Source organism: Aspergillus chevalieri, chromosome 2 (assembly GCF_016861735.1).
Source record: "Aspergillus chevalieri M1 DNA, chromosome 2, nearly complete sequence".
Classification (NCBI taxonomy): domain Eukaryota; kingdom Fungi; phylum Ascomycota; class Eurotiomycetes; order Eurotiales; family Aspergillaceae; genus Aspergillus; species Aspergillus chevalieri.
In genome coordinates this window covers 92444-117544 of record NC_057363.1, presented here as the reverse complement: position 1 = coordinate 117544, position 25101 = coordinate 92444, and the positions used below count along the sequence as shown (strand labels likewise).

Below are 25101 nucleotides of genomic sequence, written 5' to 3'. Positions count from 1 at the left end.
CACATTCTTCTTCAGGGTGACAAGCTAAGAATAGCACCCTGGCTCCAGCGGTAACTTCCGTACCAGTCGCGAAATTGAGAAAGCGGTGGGTTTCTGCCAGCGTAAAAGTGAAACATCACTGCCATACCGCTCCCTAATTGGCTGCGGGTTGGATTAAAGATTTGCCTTGGCTCGTCGGAGGGAGGTGGCTATTGGCCAACAGTCGGTGGGCGGTCTGGAACTGGTTCCACAAGGCTATATTTAACTGGGTCTTGTCCTTTTTGGGATCAACATACCCCTGAATGAACCCTGATGGTATTTTATCTGTAATACGGTAACCACCAATTGCCTCAGCCAGCGTGATTCTCTACTGTGGGATAATCATGTTGCTTTTCCTGTCTAGAATAACACAGTCGGATGGAGTTATAGATCTACTTGTACAGCTGTCATGGTGATTCTATCTGAGGAGTACTCTGTATGAGAGGCAATAAATACCGCCCCCGACACCGCACCGCATGTTTCAGATGGGAGCCATTTTCCAGCCACAGACCCTGATTGAGTCAGTTGACAGCACAGAACTGAGTTGAGAGCTGAACTGAGAACTGAATTGAACTGGAAGCAACGAGAAAAATACTGCAGTATCATACACATCTGTAAACGACTATAGTGGCAAGTATAAGTACTTGTATACTACGGAAAAAAGAGAACCCGGAAAATCCCCCGACCCAGTTTGTACAGTACTTGATGTACAAGCATACAGATACAGATACTCCGTACAGATACAGAGAAGTAGAACCTCCGAGTGATGTATCTCTCAATACTGGTTTCTGTAAAGATACTCTAGATAATCCAATGATTTGTAGAGAATAATAAAAAAAGAACGGCTTAACGCGCTCCACTACTGGCGCCAACGCCGTCAAAAAAAAAAAGGCGCCTCTCCTAAACAGAGACTAACTAAAAGCAAACTGGCCTAAAAAAAGTTTCGCTCCTCCTTCCATTCATCTTCCATCGCTCATCTTCTTTTCTTCTTTTCATCTTCTTTTCTCTTCTCCCATCGCTAGGAGTTTTCTCTTAACTAGTTACTCTCCCTCTCACTCTCTCAGGCTCAGCCCTGGCGGCTTCTCTTCGGATCGACTTTTCGTTCCTTCCGCAAAAGATCCACGGCTCTATCGGAGTACATTTGCCTCTTAGAGATTGATAGCAGCATATCGACTGCTGTATCGCATCTTTGCATCGCGTCTCTGCATCTTCCTGCATCTTCTCTCTGTTTGCTTGATACCCGCCTTTGCTGCGTTTTCTTTTTCTCGGACGCGGTTGCTCTGATTTTCGGATACCCCCCCTCATATCTTTCTTTCTTTCACTCCCCTTTCCGCTTCGTTCTTGCTTCGGTGGCCACTTTTCCACCGCTAAAGAGATAAGAAAAGAATTTTTACTGCTCTCTGCATTTTGTTTTGTGTGTCTTACGCTTAATTAATCTCCTGCAATCCCCCTTACGCCATGGCCTATCACGGCTCGGGTGCGCAGTCACCCATCAACTACGATGATGCCGGTCATCGCCTTCAGGACATTCCCTCCACCGACGTGAGTTCCAATCTCTCTGGGTCCATTTGATGAGAGTTACTAATGGACACAGTATGGTCACGAACACGAAGAAGAAGCGGCCCATGGCTTGCTCACCAGCCAAGGTCCGTTCGATGACGCCCACCAACGCAGCTTGTCTCCCGCGCGCCCTGCTTCAGGTTACAGTCTGACCGAAACCTACGCCCCCGAGGCCTCCTACCACGATCCCTACAGTGCTGGCTCCGTCTATTCGGGCCAATCCGCGGACAATCCCGCCGCTGCTTTTGGCGTGCCCGGTCGTGTGGCTTCCCCGTACGCTCGCAGCGAGACTTCCTCCACTGAGGCATGGCGCCAACGACAGGCCCCCGGAGGCTCCGGCGGCGGCGGCGGTCTGAGACGTTATGCGACCAGAAAGGTCAAGCTGGTCCAGGGTTCCGTCCTGAGTGTTGACTACCCCGCCCCCAGTGCTATCCAAAATGCCATCCAGGCCAAGTACCGCAATGACCTCGAAGGTGGCAGCGAGGAATTCACCCACATGCGATGTGCGTTTTGGCATCTCCCAACAAACACTTGGAACAAGACTAATGTGATTGATAGACACCGCGGCCACCTGTGACCCCAACGAGTTCACCCTGCACAATGGCTACAATCTCCGTCCCGCCATGTACAACCGTCACACCGAGTTGCTCATCGCCATCACCTACTACAACGAAGACAAGACCCTCACCGCCCGTACTCTCCACGGTGTCATGCAGAACATTCGTGAGATTGTCAACATTAAAAAGTCCGAGTTCTGGAACAAAGGTGGTCCTGCCTGGCAGAAGATTGTCGTCTGCTTGGTCTTTGACGGTATCGATCCCTGCGACAAGGATACGCTGGATGTGCTGGCCACCGTTGGTATCTACCAGGATGGTGTCATGAAGCGTGACGTCGATGGAAAGCAGACCGAGGCGCATATCGTATGTTTTTCCTCGTTCCCCGCTGAACTCAATTCAGACGCTGACTGTTTTAGTTTGAATACACGACTCAATTGTCGGTGACTCCCAATCAACAGCTGATTCGGCCTACCGACGACGGCCCGAGTACCCTCCCGCCCGTGCAGATGATGTTCTGCTTGAAGCAGAAGAACAGCAAGAAGATCAACTCGCACAGATGGCTGTTCAACGCTTTTGGTCGCATTTTGAACCCCGAGGTCGTCATTCTGCTGGATGCTGGTACCAAGCCCGGCCACAAGTCCCTCCTCGCCCTCTGGGAGGCCTTCTATAACGACAAGGACCTGGGAGGTGCATGTGGTGAAATCCACGCCATGTTGGGTAAGGGTTGGAAGAACTTGATCAACCCCTTGGTCGCCGCCCAGAACTTTGAGTACAAGATCAGTAACATTCTTGACAAACCTCTCGAGAGTTCATTCGGTTATGTCAGTGTCTTGCCCGGTGCCTTCTCTGCCTACCGTTTCCGGGCCATCATGGGTCGTCCTCTGGAGCAATATTTCCACGGTGATCACACTCTTTCCAAGCAGCTGGGTAAGAAGGGTATCGAAGGCATGAACATTTTCAAGAAGAACATGTTCTTGGCCGAAGACCGTATTCTCTGTTTCGAATTGGTCGCCAAGGCCGGTTCCAAGTGGCATCTGTCGTACGTCAAGGCCTCCAAGGGTGAGACTGACGTGCCCGAGGGTGCTGCGGAATTCATCTCCCAGCGTCGTCGTTGGTTGAACGGTTCGTTCGCGGCCGGTATCTATTCACTCATGCACTTCGGCCGGATGTACAAGAGTGGGCATAACATCGTCCGCATGTTCTTCTTGCACATTCAAATGTTGTATAACATGTTCAACACCTTTTTGACTTGGTTCTCTCTTGCATCGTACTGGCTCACTACGACGGTCATTATGGACTTGGTCGGTACCCCGAGCGATAGCAACGGCCATAAGGGTTTCCCCTTTGGTGCCACCGCGACTCCCATTGTCAACACAATCGTCAAATACGCCTACCTTGGTTTCCTGCTGTTGCAATTCATCCTCGCCCTGGGTAACCGTCCCAAGGGATCCAAGTACTCTTACCTGGCTTCCTTCATTGTCTTCGGTGTCATCCAGATCTACGTGGTTATTGATGCCTTGTATCTGGTGATTCATGCCTTTAGTGGTCAGGATGCGATGGACTTCGATACTTCGAACGGTTTGGGCGGGTTCCTGAAATCGTTCTTCTCCTCGAGCGGTGCTGGTATCATCATCATCGCCCTTGCCGCCACCTTTGGTCTTTACTTTGTTGCGTCGTTCATGTACCTGGACCCGTGGCACATGTTCACTTCGTTCCCGGCCTACATGGGTGTACAGTCCTCCTATATCAACATTCTCAACGTGTATGCCTTCAGCAACTGGCACGACGTCTCGTGGGGTACCAAGGGTTCCGACAAGGCCGATGCCCTGCCGTCCGTCACGACCACCAAGGATGGTGGTAAGGATGCAGTGATTGAGGAAATCGATAAGCCCCAGGCCGATATCGATAGTCAGTTTGAAGCCACGGTGAAGCGCGCGCTGACTCCTTACGTTGCGCCGGTCGAGCACGAAGAGAAGAGCTTGGATGACTCGTACAAGAGCTTCCGTACACGGCTGGTGACCTTTTGGATTTTCAGTAACGCGCTCATGGCGGTTTGCATCACCAGTGACGGTGTTGACAAGTTTGGTTTTACGGTAAGCTCCTATTCTTCTTCTTTTGTGACAAAAAAACTAATGAATATAGAACACTGCTACCGATCGGACCCAACGTTTCTTCCAAGCCTTGCTGTGGTCGAACGCGGCTGTCGCCCTTGTCCGTTTCATCGGAGCCTGCTGGTTCTTGGGTAAAACGGGTATCATGTGCTGTTTTGCCAGACGGTAGATGTGTATGGAGAAAGGAACGAAAGAAGATCAGACCGACTCTTGTCTCGAGGAGTCATTCTTGGTTTTATTTTTGTCGCGATTTTTGTACTTTACATACGATGCTCATTCACTGATTGTCGACTGCTACACCTTATTACCTACATTTTTTTGTCTTCTGAGTGTGCTTTTCGTTGATTGAAGTTGGATTGTTTTCATTTCTTGCAGGGACCACGGTGAAAGCATTTGATGTTTGTTTTTTTAGCGGTTAGAGCAATGGATGCATTATGCTTCACTATATGACTCGAATGTGTAGGGGTGGCGATGGCGTCAGGCTTTTCCGCCTTTGGCTGCCAGACTTGCTGACATATTTTAACTCCTTTGCATTTTCCGGGTCTCTGCCTTATAGTGTTGTATTTATTGGGCGCAGAGAGACCTTTGTTCTGACAACTCGTCGCTGAGAATTGTTTGCCCACTTGCGACAACCCCGCCAGACTCTCCAACACGCTCCTACCTCCGTCCTCCAACGCGGTACTCGACTTTCCTCGACATTATACTATACTACGATACCCCAGATATCGTCTTCTCGCGAATTACCGAAAACCGTCTACGTCTTCGGGGGAGGTGTGATTCAATATGTTGAAGATCTGGTCGATGGTCTGCCTCCCACGTCAAACCGCCACGGTCCGCTACGATAACTGACAGAGCACAGAAACAACAACAGCAGCAAGCTGAAAATGCAGACGCCGCAGCCGGAAAGAAGAAGAAGAAGGTCACCTCCGCGCAGCTGCGTGTCCAGCGAGGTACCTCCCCTCCATCCTCCCAAATCAACCTCTCCAACCAAAGAGAAAAGCGCAAGAGCGCTAACAATGATGGCGATGAGCAGACCTCCAAGAACTCACCCTTGGCAGCACCATGAAAATGTCCTTTCCCAACCCCGACGATATTCTCAACTTCACACTTACCATCGAGCCCGACGAGGGAATGTACAAAGGCGGCGTCTTCCACTTCACCTTCGCGGTTAATCAGAACTTCCCGCATGATCCGCCGAAGGTCAAGTGTACGCAGAAAATTTATCATCCGAATATCGATCTCGAGGGGAATGTTTGTTTGAATATTCTCAGGGAGGATTGGAAGCCCGTGTTGAATTTGAATGCGGTTATTGTGGGCATGCAGGTTGGTTTCTTTGGGTTTGGGGGATTTTTGGAGGCGGTGCTAATGTGGGCAGTTCCTGTTCCTCGAGCCGAATGCGTCTGATCCATTGAATAAAGAGGCTGCGGAGGATTTGCGTACGAACCGTGAGGCGTTTAAGCGGCATGTGCGGAGCTCGATGGCTGGTGGTTCGGTGAAGGGGAATGACTTTGAGCGTGTGCTGCGGTAGATGCCGGATATAGAGGTCTTACGATTGATACGCACGTGTATATGATAATTAGCGACTGGATAGATCCTTACGAGCTACAATCACTGGCTGCCACAGTAGTCCTGCGTCTGAATGGCCCCTCGTAGTAGTCAAGGATGCAAGCGCAATCTTGATTTAGAGGTACATATATACATATAGTCGACCGTGGATCAGAACATAACGACTTCATTCCATGCTATCGATAGTATCGACAAACGCTTGGTCCACCAACATTGCCATGAACGGTTTGACTAAGAGCGAATTTATTTCTGAGCAGCACGCTCCTGCTCGAGCTTGGCGTAGTAGGTGTCACGCTCGCGGACGCGGTCGAGGTGGTAGCCTGCTTTTTGTTAGAAGGTGTTCCGGTCCTGCTTCGCATTGAGGAGATTGATGTACGTACCGTACCACCAGAGGTAACCGAAGGTGGTACCGAAACCTGGCAGAGTTAGCCACTAATCGCTTCCCAGCCTGTGTGAACCTAATCGTGGTGTTTGTGTATTTCGTCTTGTGTAGAATCCCAGACATCCGCGTCCCCGGTTCGTGTGTGCGATGCGACATCTCGAATCAAAAGGTGAACTCACCGAAAGCGGTGCTCAGGTCAAGGACGAGACCCCGGCGGAGCATCTATCAGAAATGAGTTAGCCATTGAAGCTGAAATAGACACTGACAGTTCCATGTCCATGTCAGAGCAAAACCCGTGGGCTGATCACCCTCGGGTCGGTGGGCTGCGAGGAAAGGAAAACATACGCCGGTGATGGGAGGAATAGCGGAGGCCATTGCGAAAAATGGAGGGGAGCAATCGACTCGAGACGGAGAGAAGCGGGCGAACGGCGTGGTTCGGGGCGTGGGAGGGAGTGGAAAAGGCAGGCGGGCGGGAGAATCGAGCGATGATGGAAAGTTGAGGTTGGTTTCCGTTCCGGGTGTACAGTAAGCAGCGCTTGTGGTTGGGCTGTTCTACAGAGGGACAGAGGGAAACATATACTAGACTAATACCATATGATATTTACATTGCTTTACATACTATATTTCTTCTTGGATTTATTATATTCTTTTACCTTGGATCTTTCCTGTCAGTTGTGGAGTATGTATTGCGCCTCAGGCATCAACACGTGACCAAACCGCGTTTTGAGGCTCCGACTCTCACTCCCTCCTACTTACATACAACGAACAGCTTCATCTTCACCTAATCTCTACCCCCCTGAAGAATCGGAATGCTCGATTCGCAACCTGCCATCAAACGATCGTCCTCGTCGCAAACAGAGCGACCAACCGAAGGCCCCGATTCCAAACGCTTAAAGCGCCCATACCACCATCGGCACCAGCTAACGAGTCCCGTTACGCCGGCGCTCGCGGAGCCTGCTATCGCTGATAATGCTGCCGTGGATCATTTGATGAATCGGGCGATTGGGATGTCGTTGACGGAGAGCGGGTTTGATTTGGCGGAGCCGGTTGCGTTGGATGCGTTTCGCAGTGCGGCTGAGGAGTGTACGCTTCTACAGGGATGTTGAACTGCTTTTGGACATTTGGATTGACTTGGTTTATTGTGGCAGATCTCGTGACTTTTGTTTCCTACGTGCAGCAGTCGATGCTTAGTAGTCGACGCATACAGCCTATTCCGCAGGATTTTGAACACGCCTTGACACGAAACCATCTATCTCCCGGCGACCTCCTTCCCTACCTCAAATACCCCACCGTTAAACCGACCCCGACACTCTTATCGAGCCCCCAGCCAGAAGAAGATGCTTTCAAAGCTATATCCTTCCTCGGTCCGCAGCTCAGCGGCGAAGACGACCGTGCCAGGAGCGCGCATATCCCGAAACATTTCCCCGAATTCCCCAGCAAACATACATATCGGCACACGCCTGTGTTTACGGAACGAGAATCAGACCCGAGGAAAATCCGCGAGCGCGCGACAGAGGATGGGAGACATGGAGAGGAGGCTTTACGGAAACTGGCTCGTGCCGCGTTTCAGGATAACCAGCTTGGTTCGGCAGGGCGGGAGAAGAAGCTTTGGGGCCGGCGGATGGAGAGCATGGATAGTATGTTTGAGAAGACGGTGAAAGGGCTGGCGAAAAAGTCTTCGAAGAACACGGCTGTGTCGGGGATGGCGGCGCCGATGGAGATTGATTCTGGGGCTGGGGCGGATGTGGAATTGAAGACGTCTCGGTCGAAGATGTCGTTGAATTTGGAGTTGCCGCCCATCATCAATTGCGAAAGAGATCTTTGGCGTCGGACGACTGCGTCAAGAGGCGGAGAGAATCATTCAAAACCAGAGGAAAAGCTGAATGGCAAGCCTGAGACGGGGAATATTTCGCGGATGGATAGCTGGGTGAGCACATAATGTTTGTCGCATGGGAGGAATGGCGTCAGGTGTTTTTGCATTTTATTTCTTGTTGTATTGAGAGAGATACCCTGGAGCAATCAATTTCATGACCATGTCTGAACCGTAGACGCCCAACTCCCGCTATACATAAACAAATATCCAACACAATCCCTAAGCAGCGCGTTTCGCTTCCTCTTCCTTTGCCAACCGAATCGGCTCCCACGACGTCGTCTCAACCGTCAACCCGGCGCATCTGCAAGCGTCAATAACCACAGTATGACCAACCAAACCACAGAAAAAACAAGTATACCGTCTAAACAACCGCACAACCGGCTTACACACAATAGTTCCAGGCTTGGGTATCCCATCCTGCGGCGGATTGCACGAGTACTGCACCATCTCGAGCAGTGGGCACTCTTTCAAGTCGACCGCGGGTCCTTTGCGACGCTTTTCTTCGTGGAAGTTTCGCCGGATCGTGTTAACGTGTGAGGGCAGCGACTCGGAAGAGAAGACGGGCACGAGGGGGGCCATTCTTCTTTGTATATAATTTCTTATAACTGTAGGTTATTGAGGTTGAGGAGTGGTGGTTGTGATGGCGAGGTGAATGTGGGATCTCGGGGGTTTTGCGGAGTTCCGCTTTCTGACAGCACCGGCCTACAGCTATCTCAATTGTGATACCTTCGATAATTACAGTGAAATACAATGTATAGTCAGTTAATCGTGTTATGAATGCTGCTATGATCCTCTCCTCTCCAAGCCGCGCAAATGGCCGCCAGTTTCGGGGAGAAATTGCTTGGGGAGGTGACTGAAGCGAGACTGGACGAGGTACCTTTTCCTACAAACCTGACTATGGTCAATACTGATAATTACAGATTCTACATGATCTAAGAAATATATGCCCTAATGAGACGAGCAACCGTCTAGGCGTCAAGGCTCTGGATGACCTGCTAGAGATCTTCATGCCCGCCCCTGCTCCTGCTCCTCAGCATCCAGACGAGAATTTTAATCTACAACCAGAAGACAGACAAGCACATCGGGCGGTCAAGGCTCGTACAGACCCGGTGGTCGAGATCTCAAGTACCTCGTCGGTGGCTGGAAAGTCCCAGCTACTGTATTATCTCGCGGCCATTGCTGTCCTGCCCTCGACGATTGACAATGTCCAGATCGATGGACGGAATGCAGCTGCCGTCTTTATTGACACAGATGGCCGATTTGATGCGGATCGTTTGTTGAGTGTTGCTCAGGGCATCCTTTATCAGAAACTGAAGCAGCATATGGTAGAGCAGCTCCCTGACACTGAAAGCATACTCTACAACTCCCTCCAACACGTCCACGTCTTCCGTCCCACCTCCTCACCATCTCTTCTTGCAACACTACAATCTCTAGAATCATACCTCTTCGACACTGCCCGCCACCTCTCCGCAAACCGCCCCCTCCACGCAATCTTCATCGACAGCGCAACGGTATTCTTCTGGCAGGATAAACTACGCGACCAGATCGCCCGGGTCGAGGAGATTGGTCGTCCGCACACTGAGATCGAGCATGATCGCAGATCGAAACGGAGTTTCTACATCGGTGATATGTACGCTGAGCTTGTGAGGGAGTTGAAGAGGGTAAGGAGCCTGTTTGGGTGTGCAGTTGTGTATACGACTACGGCTTGGATTGGGAGGGCTGCATCTGCATCTGCATCTGCATCTGGTGAGGACCTGGTGGCGTTTCGGTGCTCATTGCCGCCGCCTTGGGGATTGTTTCCTACGTTGAGGGTTGTTGTGAGGGCGAACGGGCAGGGGAGGTTTCTGGGCTGTGTGAATGGATTGGGGAAAGAGCAGTGGCCGAGGAGAGTGGTGGAGGGATTGGAGAGACAGAGTAGAGGGACGTTTGTATTTTCTGCGGATAAACATGGCGTGCTGGTATGATTCTAACTAACTGTAAAACTTACCAATGGCTTCCACGGTTGTATTTCCACCACTGAACACAATCCCTACATCCCAGCCTTCTTGTCCAGCTTCTGTCGCAACCCGTCGTCGGAAGTCCTCGTTATACAAACAGACAGCTAATCCCACAACCGCGCTCGGCTCAACAACCACCTTCATGCGTTCCAGCACCAGCCGCATCGCAGCCTTGATCTGCTCCTCCGTCACGGCGTAGACACCGGCTACCTTCTTCGGATCCGAAATAACAGCCCAGTTCAACAAGCCCACTGGCGTGCGCAGTCCATCAGCTATCGTCAGCGTACTAACAGCCGGAACCCGCTCCCCAGCCTCCAACCCACGCCGACAATCATCCGCGCCTTCAAAGTTAGGCTCAGCGCCAAAAACCCGCGTCGATTTGTCCGAAAAGAACGTCGCTACGCCAGCATTCAATCCTCCGCCGCCAATAGGTGTGATCACGGCATCGAGACCACCACCAGTGCCCCCATGAGCACTGAGTTCCGGCTTCTCCCGCACACTATCCCTATACTGCTCCTCGAGCTCAAGACCTGTCGTCCCCTGTCCACAGATGATATTATAGTCGTCATACGGCGGCACGAGAATCGCATTCGTTCTGCCTTGGATATCGGCCACGACAGCTTCGCGCTCGACGCTGGTCGAGCCGCTGAAAACGACCTCCGCGCCGTGCGATTGCGTCCCCGCGATCTTGGATGGCGTGCTGATACTCGGCATCACGATGTAGGCGGGGATGTTTAGCGTGGATGCGGCGAGGGCGAGGGCTTGGGCGTGGTTTCCTGCGCATTATCAAGTAAGCATTCATCTTCTCTGGGTAGTTTATCTGGGATTGAAGGGTGGTGAGGATACCAGAACTATGTGTAATAACACCCCTCCTCTTAATCTCGTCCTCCCCGCGCTCCTCCACGAGCCGCAGTAATGCATGAAATGCCCCGCGCGCCTTGAACGCGCCGATGCGTTGGTAATTCTCGCATTTGAAGAAGAAGCGCAGGCGTGGGTGGGCTGGAGTCTGGCCTTCGAAGGGCGTCCCCACCAGTGACTCTGCGGATTGAGGGGTTGAGGCGATGGTGTTGAGGGTGCGGGAGGTTAGGAGGGGGGTATGGTGGATGTACGGGTGGATTAGGGAGTGGGCGGCGTGGATGGCGGAGGGGGAGGGGAGCATTTTGATTGTATGTAGCGATCGAATTGGTAGCGAAGGAATTAGAGAAAGGAATTTACCCCTGGGGTAGAACTGGGGGATGGCTGCTTATCTACTGGTACTAATACGGGCGGACACAGCCGATGCGGAGGTGAAGAAATGAACCAATTAATACTGAGATTGAAATTGAAGTCATAGTACATTCGTAACTTTTCCCATCCTATCATTACATTATTTATTTCTGGTTCTCAGGGCGGAGGGAGCGGACGGCCTTGCCGGCACGCCAGATCTCGAGATCCCGGATCTCCTGCATCTCCTTCTCGTACTTCTCACGGTAGTCCTTCTGCGAGTTGTAGTCGAGCGAGCGCTGGGTCTCGGTACCGTCCTGGACACGGTCGTAGAGCTCGTTGAAGAGGGGCTTGAGGTTGTCACGGAAGCGGCTGGACCAGTCGATGGCACCGCGGCGGGCGGTGGTCGAGCAGGCGGCATACATCCAGTCCATACCGTTACCACCGATCAAGGGGTACAGCGACTGAGTGGCCTCCTCGACGGTCTCGTTGAAGGCCTCGGAGGGAGAGTGGCCGCGCTCACGGAGAACCTCGTACTGGGCAAGGAACATACCGTGGATACCACCCATCAAGCAACCACGCTCACCGTACAGGTCGGAGTAGACCTCCTTCTGGAAGGTGGTCTCGTAGAGGTAGCCGGAGCCGACAGCGACACCCATGGCGATGGCCTTCTCCTTGGCCTGGCCGGTGACGTCCTGGAAGACGGCGATGGAGGAGTTGATACCACGGCCCTCACGGAAGAGGGTACGGACGGTACGGCCGGAACCCTTGGGGGCAACGAGGATGACATCGACATCCTCGGGAACGTCGACCTTGGTGAGGTCCTTGAAGACGGGGGAGAAACCGTGGGAGAAGTAGAGAGTCTTGCCCTTGGTGATCTTGGGCTTGAGAGCGGGCCAGGTCTCACTCTGGGCGGCGTCGGAGAGCAGGTTCATGACGACGGTACCCTTCTCGACAGCAGTGTCGACATCGAACAGGTTCTTGCCGGGAACCCAGCCGTCCTGGACAGCCTCCTTCCATGAAGCACCGTCCTTCCGCACACCAACAATGACATTGAGACCCTGGTCACGCAGGTTCAGACCCTGACCGTGACCCTGAGAGCCATAACCGATCAGAGCAAGTGTGTCGTTCTTGAAGAATTCCTGGAGCTTCTCACGGGGCCAGTCCTCACGCTCGTAGACGGTCTCAGTCGAGTCGGCAAAAGTAATCTGCTTAAGACCACGAATGGGCTGCTGGTTAATGGTCATGCGAGGGACAGCAGCAGCAGCAGCCTTAGCGAGAGCGGGACGAGGGAGAGCGGAGGAGAGGACGGAGCGAGGGGCAGCCACGCGGGCGCAGCGGAGGGCACGGGGGAGACCACGAGAAGCCATTGCGATGGTTATAGAGGTATAAGGTGAGAGAGGAGAGGAGAGGAGATTGTCAATTGAGTGAGAGAAGAAGAAAAAAGTGAAATGAAGATTAGGTTGGGGCTTTTCTTATACGCTGCCACCGGCTGCCCGGGGTTGCACGTGACCGGAGTTGGTCTACTGCTCCCCGGCCGATGTCGGAGAGGCACTGTGATTGGCTGATTTATTCAGCCTAGAATTGTGTACGAATTGTAGCTATGCAATAATAATAATATGCTGGATTGTACAGAGGTACAAGTATATAAAGTGTAGAGTAGGGTAGGCTATGGTAATACTACCAGGGGTACTGTATATAAGTTGTACGAGCTCATGACGCTGTCACCGTTTTTATGCCTTGTATATCAGGCATAAAGACACGGACATGTTCCACCACTTTTCTCTACAAAAGCACCATCACCACTTCAGAATAACCCCTAACCTCTCGATATAATGCGACGATGGATTTCCTTGCTGCTTTTGGCGGTGTCCCTACCGTCCAGACCCGAAAAGCCCTCCTCCTCCTCGACTTCCAAAACGACTTTGTTCGACCCTCCGGGGCTTTATATGTCCCCAACACCGCCGACTTTCTCGATACTCTGCCTCAACTGGCCAATTCCTTTCGCTCTATAGGAACCGTATTCTGGATACAGTCGTATTACGAGTCTCGTCGGGAGCTGTTCGACGCGAATGAGCAGGAGCTGGTGGTGCTAGGTCGCGGGGGAGAAGTCCACAGCAAAAAGCACAAGAGTCAGAGTCATACAGCCAACATTTCGAAGGACGAAGAAGCCTTCCTGTCCGCGGAATCTCCTCGATGTGGCGATTCTCACAGTCCCGGGGGTCAGCTGCCGGCGCCCATTGTGGCGGCCTTTGACTCGCAGCATGACATTCTGACCACCAAATCCGACTATTCTGCCTTGCGCAACGATCGTCTCGTTCTGACTCTTCGCTCTCAACTCGTCACTGAAATCTACATCTGCGGTTCCCTATCCAACATATCCGTCTACGCTACTGTTCTTGACGCTGCTAGTTTGGGTTTCTCTGTTACTTTGGTTGAAGACTGCTTGGGTTTTCGGAATTTTGAGCGACACGAAGAAGCAATGAGGCGCATGGCGGATATTTTTGGCGCGAACGGCATAACGTCCGAGGAACTTATGCAAGAACTCGATTGGCAAGAAACGGATCGCATCGCCGAGAAGGGAGGTTCCAAGCCACGGCCCGCCAGATCCACGGGCATAGAAGATGTTCTGGATAACTTTGATTTTCGGGCTACGGATGGCTGTGAGCCTGACCGTGTCAACGACGAAGAGGAAGAGGATGATAAACCGGGCCTCAAGATCGCCCGCGCTAAGGACCGTTATGGTCCACCCCCAGGACATGCGGACAAGAAGGTGCGCGCAAGAGTGCGCCGGGCGAGACGACCAGACGAAAGGCCAGAGACGAACTCACGATCTGATGCTCGACGTGCGCGCAGGTCGAAGCAATCCCAGGAGCTCCGTGGACCAGGTGATGTGATCGGAGAAGGCGATTCTCGCATTATCTATGACCTGGATTTGCCATCAGACGCCTTTGAGCGAATTCGCCGTGAGGTGGCATGGCAGAAAATGTACCATATGTCAGGCCAGGTGCCACGACTGGTAGCTGTCCAGGGAAAGGCACAGGCGGATGGGTCGATTCCAATCTATCGCCACCCAGCTGATGAGTCTCCACCATTGCATCCGTTCACGGAGACTGTCGATCGCGTTCGTTTCATTGTTGAGCAGATTCTGGGCCACCCATTGAACCACGTCCTGATTCAGCTGTACAGAGATGGGCAAGATCGTATCTCTGAGCACTCTGACAAGACATTGGACATTGCCCGTGATTCATATATTTGCAATGTCAGCTTGGGTGCTCAGCGCGCCATGGCCCTGCGCACAAAGACTTCCGAAGAAGATTCGACCAGGCAGTCGCAGCGCATTCCTCTGCCACACGAGTCTCTGTTCGTTCTGGGCCAAAAGACAAATATGCGCTGGCTACACGGCATTCGTCCGGATAAGCGTCCTGAGTCGGAAAAGTCAGTTGAAGAGCGAGCATACGGTGGTGAGCGTATCTCCCTAACGTTCCGACATATCGGGACATTCCTAAACCTAACGGGCGATACTATCTGGGGGCAGGGTGCCGTGTCCAAGAAACAAGGTCAAGCGAGGCCAGTGATACACGGTGATGCAGCTGAAACCCAGCGACTTATCCACGCTTTTGGCCAGGAGAACCATGCCACTGAGTTCGACTGGGACGGTATTTACGGTAGTGGATTTGACGTGGTCAACTTTGTCTCCGCGTCGACGGCGCACATGATCCCAGGAGACGATCCGGTAACGAATCTTCGAGTTCGACTATGTTTGAGTGAAAGCAGTCTACGCTATGATGTGATGACTGCTGAACAAGCATCTGCCAAGCCAAGTGACAAGCGACCAGTTTACATCGGTACGGATGGCACCATTGTCGCGGGTGATTTCGAGATCATGAACAATTTCGCCCAGCAGGCTCACCTTGAAGCACCCCGTCCCGGCATAGATCGGTTGCAAGGAGGCGCTCACCTGCCTAAGATCGAAGAACTTTTGACTTACTGGCGACAGCACCGTGATTGCGCAAACGCACTCGACATTCTGCGCACATGGGAAAAGGCACTGGATGGCAAACACTATCTGGGAGGAAATGTTTTCACCATCGACGACTGCTCCCTCTGGCCAGTCCTGCGGGAGATCGTACAAACGAGAGGCAAATTACCCAGCCGATTCTCCAATCTGTGCCACTACTATAACCGAGTGGAAAAGCGTGGGCTGGTGAAGGCGGTATTGGAGGAGGAGTAATTTAACTGCTTTCGGGAATTTGTATGCATGACTGACGAGGAACGAGCCATGATGATATGACTAGTTTCGTTCTTGTTGTATTGCTTTTATGCAAAAGTTTGATTACTCCTAGCAGGCCTCTTTCAATAGACAAAATTCGGGTTTACAGACACTCTCCGTCAAAATCCGTCGTGGTCAACACAGCCTTCAACGAAACATCACTGCACACCACACCCTTCAGAAACGCCTCAGCAACCACCTGCGCCCCCTCTGCACTCGTATGCGTATGGTCATTTAGAAAGAACCCATTCACCGTATCCTCCCCAAGCGACTCAAATATACTCGCCACATACGCCCCATGATCAACATACTCCACGCCAGCAGTATCAGCAGCTAACTTGCCATACTCGACGAACCGCGTCGCCTTGTACACAAACTCCCCCGTCTCCCACGGGTTGTTCGGTGTCTGGCTGGATATCACCACGGAAGCGCCCTTCTCCTGAAACAGCTTCGCTGCGTTCTCCAGGTACGCCGGGAACGTGAGCACGGTCTCGGTCTGCCCGTCGTACTCGGTCGTGCACGTCTCTTCCCCTGTGCCGCCGCAGTCGGTGCGGCCGTTATCTGAACTGGACAACGACCCGCCATCGTTGTGGCCAAATTCGATCACCACGTAGTCGCCTTGTTGTAGGGAATTGGCGATTTCCTCGAAGCGCCCTTCGCGCGTGTAGGAGCGGGCGCTGCGGCCGCCGATGGCTTTGTTGGTGACGGTACCGGAGATGGAGGATGAGATGTATTCACCCCAGCCTATTGTCTGTTAGCTATGGATCTCTCTCTCTGTGTATGTGTGGAAGTGTACCGTTGGTCCCTGACCCGCCTCCCCCGGCGGCCATGGTTGAGTCACCGGCGAGGTAGATGGTTGCTCCTAGGGTTGAGGGGAGGAGAAAGAGGAAGAACGCAATAGACTTCATTTTCAGACAATGGTCTATAAAGAATGATACAGATACAAAAAGAGGGTAAGGTACATGCAGGTACCCCTCTTTATACTTCTATACCCTATACTCCGCAGTCAGCATTGACATCGGTTAAAAGGCTATATACCGGCATATTCTCTGTACTATGCAATATACAGCAAGCATGCATACTCCTCCCGCACAGACGTCAGCGTAGGATCGTCTGTCTCGAAACACTGACAGGCCGTGACTCGGGCTAGCGGAGTTTCAGAATCGCGTGTCAGGGCATGTGAGAAGTCGGGAGTCGCTGGCTGCTGTCACTGACTCGATGACAGGAGGGTATTGGGTTTATTTGAAATTGACCATATATTGAAGAGATCTGGAACGGATTCTAAGTGTAGAGATTCAGATATACTGTTTTTATTTTTACGTACAAGACGGATATTAGTGGACGGGCTGGTACGCTATACTCCGTGAGGAAAGAGACTATTAAATCAGAATCAGACAAGATCACAGCTTCTCAAACGTTGGCGTCCGTTTCTGGATCCCCGATAGTAGTGCTGAAGATACGTCTTCGGTCTGTAAAGCAGCGCTGTTCCAGACCGATGTATACCGGAGTCCTAGAAGATCAGTTAGCAACTAAGCACATCACCCACAAGAAAGGTGACATACCATCTTGCACAGAATGATCCCTCGACCAATTCAAAATCTCCTTCGTCCCCTGCACCGCAACCGGACTCTTACTAGCCATCAACGTTGCCATTCCCACCGCTTCCCGAACAGCATCCTGTTTCGAATCATACACGGAATTAACGAAGCCCACGCGCAAAGCCTCGTCCGCTCCAAAAATCCGCGCCGACAATGCAACTTCTTTCACCCAACCAAAGTTTCCGACCACCTTGGGCAACCGGCTCAGCGTTCCGATATCCGCTGCAATACCGATGTCGACTTCCTTGACAGCGAAGCGTGCATTACGCGCGCATACCCGCACATCCGCTGCGGTAGACAGGTCAATAGCTAGTCCTAGCGAGAATCCATGCATGACAACGATAACAGGCTTTTCGCAGCGCTCGACGGCGCTGATACAGTCCTGGAACGAGGTGATGTGGCGCCGGAGGTGGGCGGCTTTGCGGGCGGGATCGTTGTCTGTCTTCTTGTCCATTAAGAAACCCTCAGACGCGGCTTTGACGTCTAGTCCGGCCGTGAATGCTTTATCGCCGGCGCCGCTGAGGACGATGGCGCGGACAGAGGGATCTTGGGAGAGGTGGTTGAAGACTTGGGATAGTTCGACCCACATACTAGACTTGTTAGCATATTGTTATAATCAGATGACTGGGAGGACATACGCTTCGAAGAAGGCATTCATTTTGTCGGCCCGGTTGATCTCGACGTGGGCGACATATTGCTGGGGGAAGGTGATGTTGTAGTACTTGTAAGAGTAGTCTGCCATTTTGGATTGTCGATTATACGCGCAGTGTTGATAACAGTATGGATGATTACTGAGTATTTGACAGTGTCAAAGACAGATATATACAGGATTTAAATTGTTGTCTAGAAGTGAAGCGATGTTGTCGTTTACGTTGATGGTCGGTCTCATGTGCCTCGGTTCGGCTGTGACGGTGATACTGCCCGAGGTGTCTAAATATACATCTCAGGTGTCAATTATGTGCATAAAATGAGCCGAACATAAGATTGATCTACGATAGAATACAGTGAGAAGTGTTTTTCATGTTTAATACTGCATGGTCAGATATTAGATTCAGTCTATGATACAAGACCTGATTATACACAACGGGTTAAGTTTGTACAAACTCAAAACAAAGGGAAAAAAAAAAAAAAAGACGCAATGCTATACACTGTACAAGTTCAACCGGTCCCGGTCAATTGTCTAGCAACCCTTGCATTCCTTAACCCAGAGGTTGGCAATGCGCTGGGTGCTCGAGTGGCCATCAACCCAGTTGATAACACGCTCTGGGTTGTCGCCGTAGCCCTCAATTCCGAAGTAGTTCTTGCCGTCGTGGGTGAAGTAGCCGTCCTTGTCGACGCCAAAGCCGTCAAGGCTGGCACCCTCGGGGGTAGCGCCCGAGTGAGGAAGGGTCAAACCGACGGGGGCGACCTGGCCGTCAACAACGTACAGGGTCTGGAAGCCAGTGGGGGTCTGGTCCTTAGAGGTGAAGCTGACGCCGGTGGTGGCGTTGGAGCTGCGGACTGTGTGTTGTTAGTGATGGATCATGTCGGGACGTGAGGGGTGTGCATACGGATAAGGATCTCGTGGGAGGCAGGATCAGCGCCGATGAGGAGCTTCTCTGAAATCTTGTTAGTTTTTCTGGAATTCGATGATCGACGATCATGGAAGACATACGGCCATCGGTCAGAACGGTCTTGCCGCCATCAGCGACGAGGGTAAAGGCCTCGGGGAGAGCGGTAGTAAGAGCCGCGAAGAGACCGGCAGCAGCAGCGATGGAGAACTTCATTATGATAGTTGTGGATTGAGAATGTCGAAAGACAAAGGAATATATGCAATTGAATTGAGAGCTAGTTGTCGTTGTTCTCCTGCTGTTGAAGACCGTTTATATACTTTTGGCCGGACTGATATCAGGGTCCAACAAGGCTTCCGAAGCTTTCCCGATCCAAGACATGCTCCACGGAACTCAACCGGCGCAGAATATCTCTTTGTGGAAGCATCTCCGACCAGCTTCTGGAATTTCCGTGGGCCTGATTGGGAGAGTTTCTGCTGCAAAGCCTCGTCCAAGGTGCGCCGGCCAGTAGTCGTTGATGTAAGTGCCGGGCAAATTATTGTATGCGAGGTTTTTTATAGAAAGTCGGACTGCAGGTCTCAGAGCTGGCATGATATCATTGCCTATTGGCCCGCTGGGGATGTTTGTTGTCAACACGGAGTACTCTCTGTACTCCGGAGCAGTACTTTGTATTTGCATTCTACAAGGAGTACTACTCGTACAGAGAGAAGAATAGGAGTCACGTGCCTGAGACATCACTGGTCCCGCTATTCAATAGTGCCGTCAATGCTTCGATAATTCTACAGAGTTGTCTCAATTCTTCGCTTTGCACTGTTACTTTTCTCCAACAATTAATGGATCAATGGAGCCTAGTTCCATCCGCTCCAGGCGCACGCATCAGAAATCGCGTTTGGGTTGTCGCAACTGCAAAAGACGCCGTATCAAGGTGAGTCCCTGCCTGTAATATAGACGCATGGAAGGATCAATTATTGCTGACAAGTGGCGACTCTGAATCTAGTGCGATGAGAAGAAACCAGCCTGCTCCAATTGCCAGCACCATGGCATCTCCTGTGACTTCACAGCGTCGCTCCCTGCCTCACCCTCTCCGGCCACCTCCGATCCCGATGAGCCACAACAACGCCCTGCCTCGAAATATCGGTTCAGAGCGTCGGGATACCAGTCCCAATTGAGTCGCACTAGTACGCCTGTTAGTGAGACACTCACGGCCTCGACCGGTGTGCAATGCGACGATCCTTCTATTCGTCCGGATGGCCTGTCGCTGGCTGACCTCCAGTTATTCCACCATTTTGTCACGTCGACTTATCGCACTCTTGCTGAGGATGCTCATGGCTGGGAGCTGTGGCAGGTCCATGTTCCTCAGTGGAGTATGACTTTTTCGTCAATCCTGCATCTCCTTTTGGCTTTCTCGGCTCTTCACTGTGGTCATCAACAACCGGCATCGGCCCCGGAACTGCGGAATCGGTGTATCGCGCAGGCGGACCAGCATTTCACCTTTGGCGTCAGCACCGTTACCTCGATTCTCTCCCAGTTCGAATTGACCCCGGAGAATGCCCAGCCCATCTACATTGCTGCTATCCTTATCTGCTTTGTCTACTTTGCACGCGGGCCGCCGCCAGGGGAGTACCTTGTTTTCAGTGACACTGGCCAGGCAGAATGGCTGGTCCTCCTGCGCGGTGTCCGGCTTATTGTCACAACGCGACGTCAAAATATTTTCAAAGGGGTCATGGCGCCGTCCGATGCAGATGAGGGGATGATGAAGCAGCGCTATATCAGCCCGGGATGGCTGGAGATCTGGAGAGGTGATCAGCGACAGCTTCTAGAGGTTCGACAACTGGTACGCCAGAGGAGTGCCGATTTTGTCCAGGGAGACATGTACGTTTCTCTCGTTGACAGTTTGATGCAGACGTTTGAAGATGCATATGTCAAGATGAGTGCACATCGGGAAAGAGTCGGTTTGACACAGATTATTGTCGGTTGGCTGTATCGCCTTCCTGAAGCGTACATCAGTCTCCTGCAAGAGAAACAACCTCCTGCGTTGGTCATACTTGCGCATTGGAGTATTTTGCTCCAATATATGAGGTCCGTCTGGTACATGCGTGGCTGGGACTACCATGTCATCGACGGAGTCCAACGCTTTCTACCGTGGGATTGGAAGGAATGGGCTTCATGGCCTTTGAGACGGATCCAGTCAATAGAGCATCCCGGATAATATTCATTTACTGGGAGTTGGTGATTGTTTTAACTTTATTTCTCTATAAACAAGAACGGCTAAATATATGAACAGAAAGAAATGGTTAAGCAGGAAACGAATCACACACGCGCCCCTGCATACTGCGTCAACGGGACATCGCCCGAGTTCCGATCCGCCATCAGCATTTCCCCTTTCTGCGCGTTCCGCGCTCTCTTGATCAGCAGTCCCGGATGGTACACCATAAGGACAACCACAGAGATGAGCATCGGAACCGCATCAAAGACATAGATGAACGCCTCCTTGGTGTTCAACGGGGACTCTTTGTCGGATCCGAACTGGATCAACCGGATCAAATTGCGCAGCATAATGGCGAAGCACGAAATGTACAACGCCCACATGTACCGCTTCCAGTTCAGATTGGGATTGTGAAGCAATACAGGCGTGGGATCCCGATTGCACCGCCGATGAAACACGGCGGCGATTAACACGAAGAGGCAGAACACTATCAACGAAAAGATCAACCCCGCCAGTGTAGCTTTCTTGCCGATGTCCATGACGTGTGCATCCCCGGTGACTTGCACGCCAGCACCGGCTATCTGCGTGATGAATGTGATGACATCGTTGAGGACGAAGATCGGGGTGAGCCACTTGGGGCGGATACTCGCGTGGTGTTCGGCGTCGAAGGAGCGGATGACTCGGCCGAGGAACATGTAGATGGTCGCTGCGATGAGGGGAGGCGCGCACATGATGAGCATTTCCTGAAGAGCCCAGGAGCCGATTCTCGTTCGATCGTCGTGTGACCAGGCGCGTCCGTAGTAGCCGAATGTTTCACCTGTTCCTTGTTAGTGGTGTTGAGAAGAAGATGATGACTTCTGGAGTGACTCACATATACCACCGAGCACCAGGGGAATAAAGTATGCCGCTTTATAGGGAATCATGAGCACGAAGTGTGCAACCGTGGAGAGACCAAACATCGCCATAAAGGCATATCCAGCCTCTCGAGATGGGTAGTATGGGTAGAATTCCACCCACGGGTGCGACCCGTTTACGCCTGGATGGAACGTGAAGTCCATTGTAGTTGAACAGAAGATAGAATAGAATGACTCTTTTGAATCTAGCTATCTATAACAGCGAGCGTTGTTCTGCCTTTTAACACAACTTGGAAACACCGTGGAAAATGAGGGCGCGTATACTGCTTTACCCGAATAGGCAATTTCGAAAACGAATACGCGCGGGTCGTGCGCAAAAAAAGGGTTCCAAGGATGATCGTTCGAGTTCTTGTCTGAAGCTTGTTGATCTGCTAATTTTAGACAGTTCTTCGAATAGACGACGGGAAGTGTTTACAGGCAGAAATAAGAGATTTTATAGTTGATTTCTATTGGCAATGAGAGTACCGTTCAGGGTTACTCCGGAGTAGCTTATACGTTATACATATCTACGTGGGGGTTTGCTTATCACCTACAAGTACGAGAGAAGGTTTAGAATCAATGAAGCAATGAATTGTAGTAACTAGTATTGTACATGATTAAGATTGATTATGTCGTAGAATTGAAAATAGCAAATAGAAATAAGTCAAGCAAGCGTACAATGCAACAAGTCGTTCGTCAAGCGTAAGTCGTAAGTACTCCATAGTACTGGTCAAAATAGGAAAATCCCTCGTTTACTGAATGGTGATTTTCTTGGTTCCTGAGACAGCGTCTTTAGGCACCACCACTGAGAGGATACCATTCTTCAAGCTGGCCCGGACGTTGTTCTGGTCGACACGGCCAGGGAACGAGAAAGCGCGGTGGAATTCGCCGACAGAGCGCTCGCTCACCCAGTAGCGGTGCTTGTTGTTCTTCTTGGACTTGACGACAGACTGCTCGCCGGTTTTGGCGACATCGTCGGTCTTGTCCTGGCCTTTCTGGCCTGCCTGGTCCTGGGGAGTGTCGTTGGAGTCGTGGAATTCGCGCTCAGAGCGGCCCTTGATCACCAGGGTTTGGTGGTCGGAGAATTCAATGTCGATGTTCTCCTGAGAGATGCCGGGCAGTTCGCCGTCAAGGTAGTAGGCGTCGTCGCTCTCACGGAAGTCGAAGCGAGGGGAAAACGAGCGGAGAGAGGAGAATTGACCGCGGTTGGTGCGGTGGAGGTCGCGGTTGTCCAAGAGACTGAAGAACGGAGCGAAGTCTCCGGGAGAAGAGATGTGGAAAAGAGACATTGTGGTATTCAGAGGTTGTTCTTTGTGAAGAAGTGTAGATTGGTGATGGTGTTGGGAGGTTTGTTGATGAGAAAGATTTGGATTGTTTGCTGTCTTGTAAATGCTTGATCTGAAGCTGATGGTCAACAAGAGACGGTGCTAAACATCCTTATATACCTGAGGTGCTCGATTCTAGAGCCTGCCATGGTGTCAACGTGACTCAACATCGTAGCAGCTGTAAGGGACTCGAAAGTACTCGAGATATCCCGCTAGGGCTCGCATGGCCCTGCTGGATACTGCTCGTCACTGCTGGTCATTTCTCGGGGCTTCGATGGAAGCACGTGATTTCCGATTTGGGAAATGACGTCATCGGAGATGCAGCATCAAAACTCGACAAAAAAAGACAGCAGTACGATACGCACTAGGATTACCGACGGCGACAGGCCTGATTCGACCATCTACGGCAAATTCCATGTATTTCCAAGCATCAAATAGGGATCAACAAGTGTCCAAAGAAAGCTCTTGTATCGAAACAGACTTCCATCCAGTTGGGGAGCCACCCAGTTCGATGCGGGATCACTGCCACAGGCCCAGTGTATCCATCCAAGTCCGTGCTTCAAAATCAGGTACAATCCAGTAAAATCGAGGAAAGCCCTCAAGAAGAGGCCTCAAAACGTATATCGATAGTGACGCGGTAGCGGGGAGATAATGAGTGCCCTCGCATTTTCCGAGAGAGTGGTTTTCCGTAATATCATCCAGCCAACGATGCCGTTATGTTCCGTCTCGAGTCCAAAATGTCGACCAAGATAGGGCGTGGAAGGATACTGGACAAGGAATTTCCACGTGGTTATTCGGATTCCGATTCGTCCGGCTGCATAAGCTTCTCGTCCAGGTCCTACAACCTTGATCAGCTAGGAAACCCAACGCGTCGTTCCTCTGGTCTCATACCTTTCCCAACCTGAGTTTCAAATTCTGCAATTGACTCTCCTTGATGACCAAGTGGCGGTCATCGTCCAGATCCTCCACTATGTAGTCATGTCGTTCTTCGTCGTATTTGAGGATAATCGCTTTCACCGATGGGTCGCATTCAATCAGAACACCTGTTCGCGTTGGAGGTTAGCGAGATCAGACTGCTGGTGTTAGCGAGCATACCTCGAACTGCGCGTGGCATATTTGGCTCTAGGAAGTCAAATAAGTGAATAGAGTGGTTATTGACGATTCGTTGAAACAAATTAGCAAGACCTAAGGTCGTGAGACCTTTAAGGCATAAAGGCAGCAATACCGACCGGACCGGAATTACATTGGCCCGGCACGTTGTATGCCTTCCTCTTCAGTTGATCGGTTCCCTCCTGATCTGCCTTTATCCGAGATTTCTTTGTTGCCAGTCAAGACTTGCTATCGTTCGATGTAATCGAAACTCGATCGTTTTATAATCTCAATATCCTACACAGTTGTCTGTCATGGACGATGGCAACGAATCTCCTGATTTATCTGCTTAAGAATGGCGATAGTGATCCGCTTCCTAAGAGGCGGAAGGTCGAAGATGACTCCTGGCGGCTCCAAGCTAACCTCATTCGTGTTGTTGATCGTACGTTTTGCAGATCTTGCTCCGCAATATTAACTGCCTGATCAATAGGCAACGGCACGCTTTACAATTCGGCGGCTGCCCGCGCGAGAGCCAATCTTCTCAGTACAGTTGAACACCCCAATGATGAATCGCTCGTGCGATCGGCGCACGATCCGCTTCGGGATTGTGATCCGGTATAAGGTAGAGGAGCCGAATGGGCGCTGCTTTTGAATGGTGGAAGTCCAAGATGAACCCAAGACTTCGACACACGCACGCCGCCGGTTACCAGATACACGTACGTCCCAAGGTTATACTCCCAGGGAAAGGGAGTTTCGAAATGCCAATCCAATTTCGCAAGAGTTCATTTGCGCACCGGATTGACTGCTGCATGTTTCTGAGGGATGACGAAATTGACGTTCTAAGAGAATATATCCCGGCATCCGTGGGCGCTCACGTTCTTGTATCAGGATGGATCATTA

The 25101-nt window shown here is 51.5% G+C and overlaps 17 protein-coding genes across 17 annotated transcripts; 7 read left to right on the top strand and 10 right to left on the bottom strand.

Moving 5' to 3' along the window:
* Window positions 1–1476: 1476 nt before the first annotated feature.
* chsG (chitin synthase class III) lies at window positions 1477–4415 on the top strand (the record flags this gene model as incomplete). Its single annotated transcript, XM_043284311.1, has 5 exons — window positions 1477–1560; window positions 1613–2081; window positions 2137–2498; window positions 2552–4228; window positions 4278–4415. The coding sequence occupies 5 exons, from the start codon at window positions 1477–1479 to the stop codon at window positions 4413–4415; spliced, it is 2730 nt and encodes a 909-aa protein (XP_043133115.1).
* A 614-nt stretch (window positions 4416–5029) lies between these two features.
* Window positions 5030–5774, top strand: UBC12 (NEDD8-conjugating protein UBC12; the record flags this gene model as incomplete). The annotated part of the gene is made up of 4 exons (XM_043284310.1): window positions 5030–5050; window positions 5106–5196; window positions 5280–5569; window positions 5622–5774. The coding sequence occupies 4 exons, from the start codon at window positions 5030–5032 to the stop codon at window positions 5772–5774; spliced, it is 555 nt and encodes a 184-aa protein (XP_043133114.1).
* Window positions 5775–6055: 281 nt separating this feature from the next.
* ACHE_20049S (cytochrome c oxidase subunit VIIa) lies at window positions 6056–6569 on the bottom strand (the record flags this gene model as incomplete). The annotated part of the gene is made up of 4 exons (XM_043284309.1): window positions 6056–6132; window positions 6193–6228; window positions 6374–6416; window positions 6540–6569. The coding sequence occupies 4 exons, from the start codon at window positions 6567–6569 to the stop codon at window positions 6056–6058; spliced, it is 186 nt and encodes a 61-aa protein (XP_043133113.1).
* A 724-nt stretch (window positions 6570–7293) lies between these two features.
* On the top strand, window positions 7294–8133 carry ACHE_20048A (uncharacterized protein; the record flags this gene model as incomplete). The annotated part of the gene is made up of 1 exon (XM_043284307.1): window positions 7294–8133. One exon carries the CDS (start codon window positions 7294–7296, stop codon window positions 8131–8133), a length of 840 nt encoding a protein of 279 aa, XP_043133112.1.
* Window positions 8134–8286: 153 nt separating this feature from the next.
* Window positions 8287–8646, bottom strand: ACHE_20047S (uncharacterized protein; the record flags this gene model as incomplete). Its single annotated transcript, XM_043284306.1, has 2 exons — window positions 8287–8368; window positions 8426–8646. 2 exons carry the CDS (start codon window positions 8644–8646, stop codon window positions 8287–8289), a joined length of 303 nt encoding a protein of 100 aa, XP_043133111.1.
* Window positions 8647–8880: 234 nt separating this feature from the next.
* Window positions 8881–10031, top strand: ACHE_20046A (putative Rad51 family DNA repair protein; the record flags this gene model as incomplete). Its single annotated transcript, XM_043284305.1, has 2 exons — window positions 8881–8940; window positions 8988–10031. 2 exons carry the CDS (start codon window positions 8881–8883, stop codon window positions 10029–10031), a joined length of 1104 nt encoding a protein of 367 aa, XP_043133110.1.
* Window positions 10032–10037: 6 nt separating this feature from the next.
* ACHE_20045S (threonine/serine dehydratase) lies at window positions 10038–11223 on the bottom strand (the record flags this gene model as incomplete). The annotated part of the gene is made up of 2 exons (XM_043284304.1): window positions 10038–10840; window positions 10911–11223. 2 exons carry the CDS (start codon window positions 11221–11223, stop codon window positions 10038–10040), a joined length of 1116 nt encoding a protein of 371 aa, XP_043133109.1.
* A 211-nt stretch (window positions 11224–11434) lies between these two features.
* ILV5 (Ketol-acid reductoisomerase) lies at window positions 11435–12637 on the bottom strand (the record flags this gene model as incomplete). The annotated part of the gene is made up of 1 exon (XM_043284303.1): window positions 11435–12637. The coding sequence occupies one exon, from the start codon at window positions 12635–12637 to the stop codon at window positions 11435–11437; it is 1203 nt and encodes a 400-aa protein (XP_043133108.1).
* Window positions 12638–13110: 473 nt separating this feature from the next.
* ACHE_20043A (isochorismatase family protein family) lies at window positions 13111–15501 on the top strand (the record flags this gene model as incomplete). The annotated part of the gene is made up of 1 exon (XM_043284302.1): window positions 13111–15501. One exon carries the CDS (start codon window positions 13111–13113, stop codon window positions 15499–15501), a length of 2391 nt encoding a protein of 796 aa, XP_043133107.1.
* Window positions 15502–15643: 142 nt separating this feature from the next.
* RHA1 (rhamnogalacturonan acetylesterase RgaE) lies at window positions 15644–16448 on the bottom strand (the record flags this gene model as incomplete). The annotated part of the gene is made up of 2 exons (XM_043284301.1): window positions 15644–16284; window positions 16337–16448. 2 exons carry the CDS (start codon window positions 16446–16448, stop codon window positions 15644–15646), a joined length of 753 nt encoding a protein of 250 aa, XP_043133106.1.
* Window positions 16449–16940: 492 nt separating this feature from the next.
* Window positions 16941–17880, bottom strand: ACHE_20041S (enoyl-CoA hydratase/isomerase family protein; the record flags this gene model as incomplete). The annotated part of the gene is made up of 3 exons (XM_043284300.1): window positions 16941–17050; window positions 17103–17728; window positions 17777–17880. 3 exons carry the CDS (start codon window positions 17878–17880, stop codon window positions 16941–16943), a joined length of 840 nt encoding a protein of 279 aa, XP_043133105.1.
* A 438-nt stretch (window positions 17881–18318) lies between these two features.
* On the bottom strand, window positions 18319–18904 carry ACHE_20040S (uncharacterized protein; the record flags this gene model as incomplete). Its single annotated transcript, XM_043284299.1, has 3 exons — window positions 18319–18638; window positions 18689–18736; window positions 18793–18904. 3 exons carry the CDS (start codon window positions 18902–18904, stop codon window positions 18319–18321), a joined length of 480 nt encoding a protein of 159 aa, XP_043133104.1.
* A 625-nt stretch (window positions 18905–19529) lies between these two features.
* On the top strand, window positions 19530–20897 carry ACHE_20038A (Zn(II)2Cys6 transcription factor domain-containing protein; the record flags this gene model as incomplete). The annotated part of the gene is made up of 2 exons (XM_043284298.1): window positions 19530–19613; window positions 19686–20897. The coding sequence occupies 2 exons, from the start codon at window positions 19530–19532 to the stop codon at window positions 20895–20897; spliced, it is 1296 nt and encodes a 431-aa protein (XP_043133103.1).
* A 101-nt stretch (window positions 20898–20998) lies between these two features.
* On the bottom strand, window positions 20999–21952 carry ACHE_20039S (RTA1 domain-containing protein; the record flags this gene model as incomplete). Its single annotated transcript, XM_043284295.1, has 2 exons — window positions 20999–21711; window positions 21766–21952. The coding sequence occupies 2 exons, from the start codon at window positions 21950–21952 to the stop codon at window positions 20999–21001; spliced, it is 900 nt and encodes a 299-aa protein (XP_043133102.1).
* Window positions 21953–22539: 587 nt separating this feature from the next.
* HSP30_1 (Hsp20/alpha crystallin family protein) lies at window positions 22540–23076 on the bottom strand (the record flags this gene model as incomplete). The annotated part of the gene is made up of 1 exon (XM_043284294.1): window positions 22540–23076. The coding sequence occupies one exon, from the start codon at window positions 23074–23076 to the stop codon at window positions 22540–22542; it is 537 nt and encodes a 178-aa protein (XP_043133101.1).
* A 921-nt stretch (window positions 23077–23997) lies between these two features.
* tfb5 (TFIIH complex subunit TFB5) lies at window positions 23998–24226 on the bottom strand (the record flags this gene model as incomplete). Its single annotated transcript, XM_043284293.1, has 2 exons — window positions 23998–24155; window positions 24208–24226. 2 exons carry the CDS (start codon window positions 24224–24226, stop codon window positions 23998–24000), a joined length of 177 nt encoding a protein of 58 aa, XP_043133100.1.
* A 296-nt stretch (window positions 24227–24522) lies between these two features.
* Window positions 24523–24822, top strand: ACHE_20035A (uncharacterized protein; the record flags this gene model as incomplete). The annotated part of the gene is made up of 2 exons (XM_043284292.1): window positions 24523–24643; window positions 24692–24822. 2 exons carry the CDS (start codon window positions 24523–24525, stop codon window positions 24820–24822), a joined length of 252 nt encoding a protein of 83 aa, XP_043133099.1.
* Between the last annotated feature and the right edge of the window lie 279 nt (window positions 24823–25101).